This window comes from Bison bison, unplaced genomic scaffold (genome assembly GCF_000754665.1).
Source record: "Bison bison bison isolate TAMUID 2011002044 unplaced genomic scaffold, Bison_UMD1.0 scf7180017864331, whole genome shotgun sequence".
Classification (NCBI taxonomy): Eukaryota; Metazoa; Chordata; class Mammalia; order Artiodactyla; family Bovidae; genus Bison; species Bison bison.
The window spans coordinates 5,365,875-5,369,019 of NW_011494903.1; the positions used below are offsets into that span (position 1 = coordinate 5,365,875).

The following is a 3,145-nucleotide window of genomic DNA, read 5'->3' on the forward strand; positions in this document are numbered from 1 at the left end:
CCTAGTCACTCTTGGCTTTTCTTATGAAGTCGGTGCTTTAAAACAAAATCCCAAACCACTTCTTATGGCACTAATTTTATGAAATTGTAAATCTCTGAATGTTTTCCTACCTATATGAAGTATCAGAATTAAAGGACTTGTAAAAAGGAAAAGTTTATTAAAAAGATCATTTGTAAAATGTATACAGTTTATAATCATGTTTAAGTGGGTATAATTTTTTATTCACAGGTGTATGATTTGGGCCATGATGGACAAGGAATGAACAGAGTTGCCTCAGTGTCACAGAATTCTATTGTCTCTGCTGCTGGTAATATTGCTAGGTAATATATAACTTATTGTCAGACATTTTATTTACGGGCATAATTATATTAGTTATATGCAGTATACTAAAACTACTCCCTCTTCAAAATATCTCTAGAAGGTAAGGAATGTTGGAGGAAATGACATTCTATTTTATGTTTGAAACAATTCTTAAAGATGCTTCCTTTTGTTCTTAAGTTGGATGGTTTGAAACGTAAGGCGGACTGACTGGTTTTTCAGTGAAAAGGACACCTTGACCTGTGTTTTTCCTTGGAGTTTTAAATTATGCTCTGAATGGTCTGTGCAGGCATTACAGATATTATGACTAGGAAACCAGAAATCTCAAAGCGTGTCCCTGTTTGTAAATACTCCGCCCTTTTAACACATCTACATAGTAATTTCGTTGGTCTGATAAATGACACAAGTACCATTTGGGAACACAGAATTTCAGAATTGTATTATTCTCACTGTCTTCTTGGGGAAATTGAAACTAAGAGCTGTTACAATTCGCCTGAGGTCTAAACTCCTAAATAAGTGCTGAGACTCAGCCTAAAAGCCAAGTCTTCAGACACTGTGCACTGCTGTTTGCATATGTCACAATTGACTTAGCTGCAGAAATTTTCTTCACATAACACCCGACTTTTCAGCTTCTGTTGTCTGTGTGTCTGGGTCACTGCTGTGGTCAGATATCCTAGTGATAGCATGGTTTCTTTGCTCCTCAATGACCAAGAAATTCTTTAGGCAGACAATTTAAAAGGAAGAGTTTTCTTTTTTTCCCCCAGTTTTTTTTGGGAGAGTTTTTCACATCCACAGAAAAATGAAAAAAATAGCATGATGAACACTGATATACCCTTTATCTAAATTTACCAGCTGTTAACATTTTGCTTCATTTGCTCACTGTTTTGACCTATATGGGGGCTTCCCAGATAGCACTAGTAGTAAAGAACCCACCTGCCAATGCAGGAGACGTAGGAGATGCAAGTTTGATCTTTGGGTAGGGAAGATTCCCTGGAGGAGGAAATGGCAACCTACTCCAGTATTCTTGCCTGGAGCGTCCCATGGGCAGATGAACCTGGTGGTCCATGGGGTTGCAAAGAGTCAGATAGGACTGAACATGTGCACACACACACAAACACACCCATACACATGACCATATGACTTTTATCCTTATGTCCTTCACTTTCCGTATCCTAAGCTCTTATATACTGTATTATCATTACCACATCTAAAAAATGAATAATTTTATAATGTTCTAATTGTATAGTCCATATTAAAATTATTGTCTCCCACATCTTTCATAGCTGTTTTTCTTTACATTTTTCTCCACATTCAGTCACAACTCATGAGCTACATTTGTCATTAGTTTGTCTCTTTAATATTGCCCTTTTCAAATGTTAACATTTAGGAGGGCGGGACAGGAAAGTTATTAGTAGCATATCCCAGTTTCTGAATCTGTCTTATTTTCCCCTTATTTATAGATTCAGGGTAATACTATTTTAACTAGTATTACATGATGTGAGCTTCATAGAGCCTTACATTGAGGCACATAATACCAGTTTTCTTTTCTTTTTTTTTTCCAATTTTCCTATTGATTGATTAACATTTGATTAAGATGGTATTCACCAGAGCTCTCCATTATAAAGGTTCACTTGTTCCCCTTCTTAATCTTTGCAATGATATTTTAATGTTCTAGAACAACTTGTTGAACCACTTACCCAATGGACGTAGCCTTCTCTTATGGTCTTTGAAAAAAGGATTACTCTTAACATTGTTAGTATGAAAAACACAGAATCGAGGAGTTTTGTTAGTTCTTGCTGCTGTTGCATTGCTTTCTAAAAACTAGTCTTAAACTATTTTAGCATATTTAAACATGTAAGAATCCTGGTGGAATGTGTTCCTGGTAATAATTTAGTAGATACATTTAAAACATAAAGTTCAGCTTTTCTTTCTTCTAGGACCATAGATCGTTCTGTTTTTAAACCAATTGTTCAAATAGCAGTGATTGAAAACTCCGAATCACTGGACTGTCAGTTACTGGCTGTCACACATGCAGGTATGTTGTTGTTTTATTTGTGTGCTATTACTGCGATAACTTTATGATCTTCAGGTTTGGAAATGTATGACTGGAAATGTGTTTCTATTTCTGTATCTGTTTTGTCAAGCTATATTTATAATTCATAAAATGAAGGCTTTTGAAAAATCAAAAGATTCCTCAGGCTCTGTCTTCTGATTTTATGGATGTAAAACCAGGCCTGAAAGGTAAAGTGGCTATTATTTAGTGACAGAGTCTGGTCTTAAAGTCGTAGACTCTTTCTGGTGAAATGTGTTGATTTATCTCCCAGTTCCAAGTGGTGTTGTCTTAGAAACCACTCCAGCTAGTACAGTATGTGGTGATTTAAGATCAGTCAGGAAAATGAGATGTGACTTTAACAGAATTCTCTGTTTTTCTGTGGAGTTGCTTCAATACTATATATACCTTGTATCTTTTATTTGCTGTTAATGACAGATAATTTTATTCCATGATCAGGTGTAAGGCTGTATTTCAGCACTTGTCCGTTCAGACAGCCATTGGCACGGCCTAATACACTGACACTGGTCCACGTCCGCCTGCCTCCTGGATTCTCTGCATCTTCAACTGTGGAAAAGCCTTCAAAAGTACATAAAGCTCTTTATAGTAAAGGTAAATTCGGAAATACTGTCAGATGGGATATTAGATGTTTAAAGTTTTAAAATTAGATTGCTTTGTGAGGCATTTGAAAATAACAAGGAAACTTCCAATAAAATTCAGAAAATTTTGGATTTTTTTATCCAGTTTTTTTATCTGTTTTTTTTTTAGCTTTTATTT

General features: G+C 35.5%; 1 protein-coding gene across 1 annotated transcript in view; it reads left to right on the forward strand.

The window, feature by feature from the left end:
- The window catches only part of NUP155 (nucleoporin 155kDa), a 49,963-nt gene that overhangs the window by 12,972 nt on the left and 33,846 nt on the right, over positions 1-3,145 (forward strand). Inside the window, exons 9-11 of the mRNA XM_010853761.1 lie at positions 229-320; positions 2,256-2,353; positions 2,828-2,980. Coding sequence (XP_010852063.1) covers positions 229-320; positions 2,256-2,353; positions 2,828-2,980 — 343 coding nt within the window. The remainder of the gene's footprint in view (positions 1-228; positions 321-2,255; positions 2,354-2,827; positions 2,981-3,145) is intronic.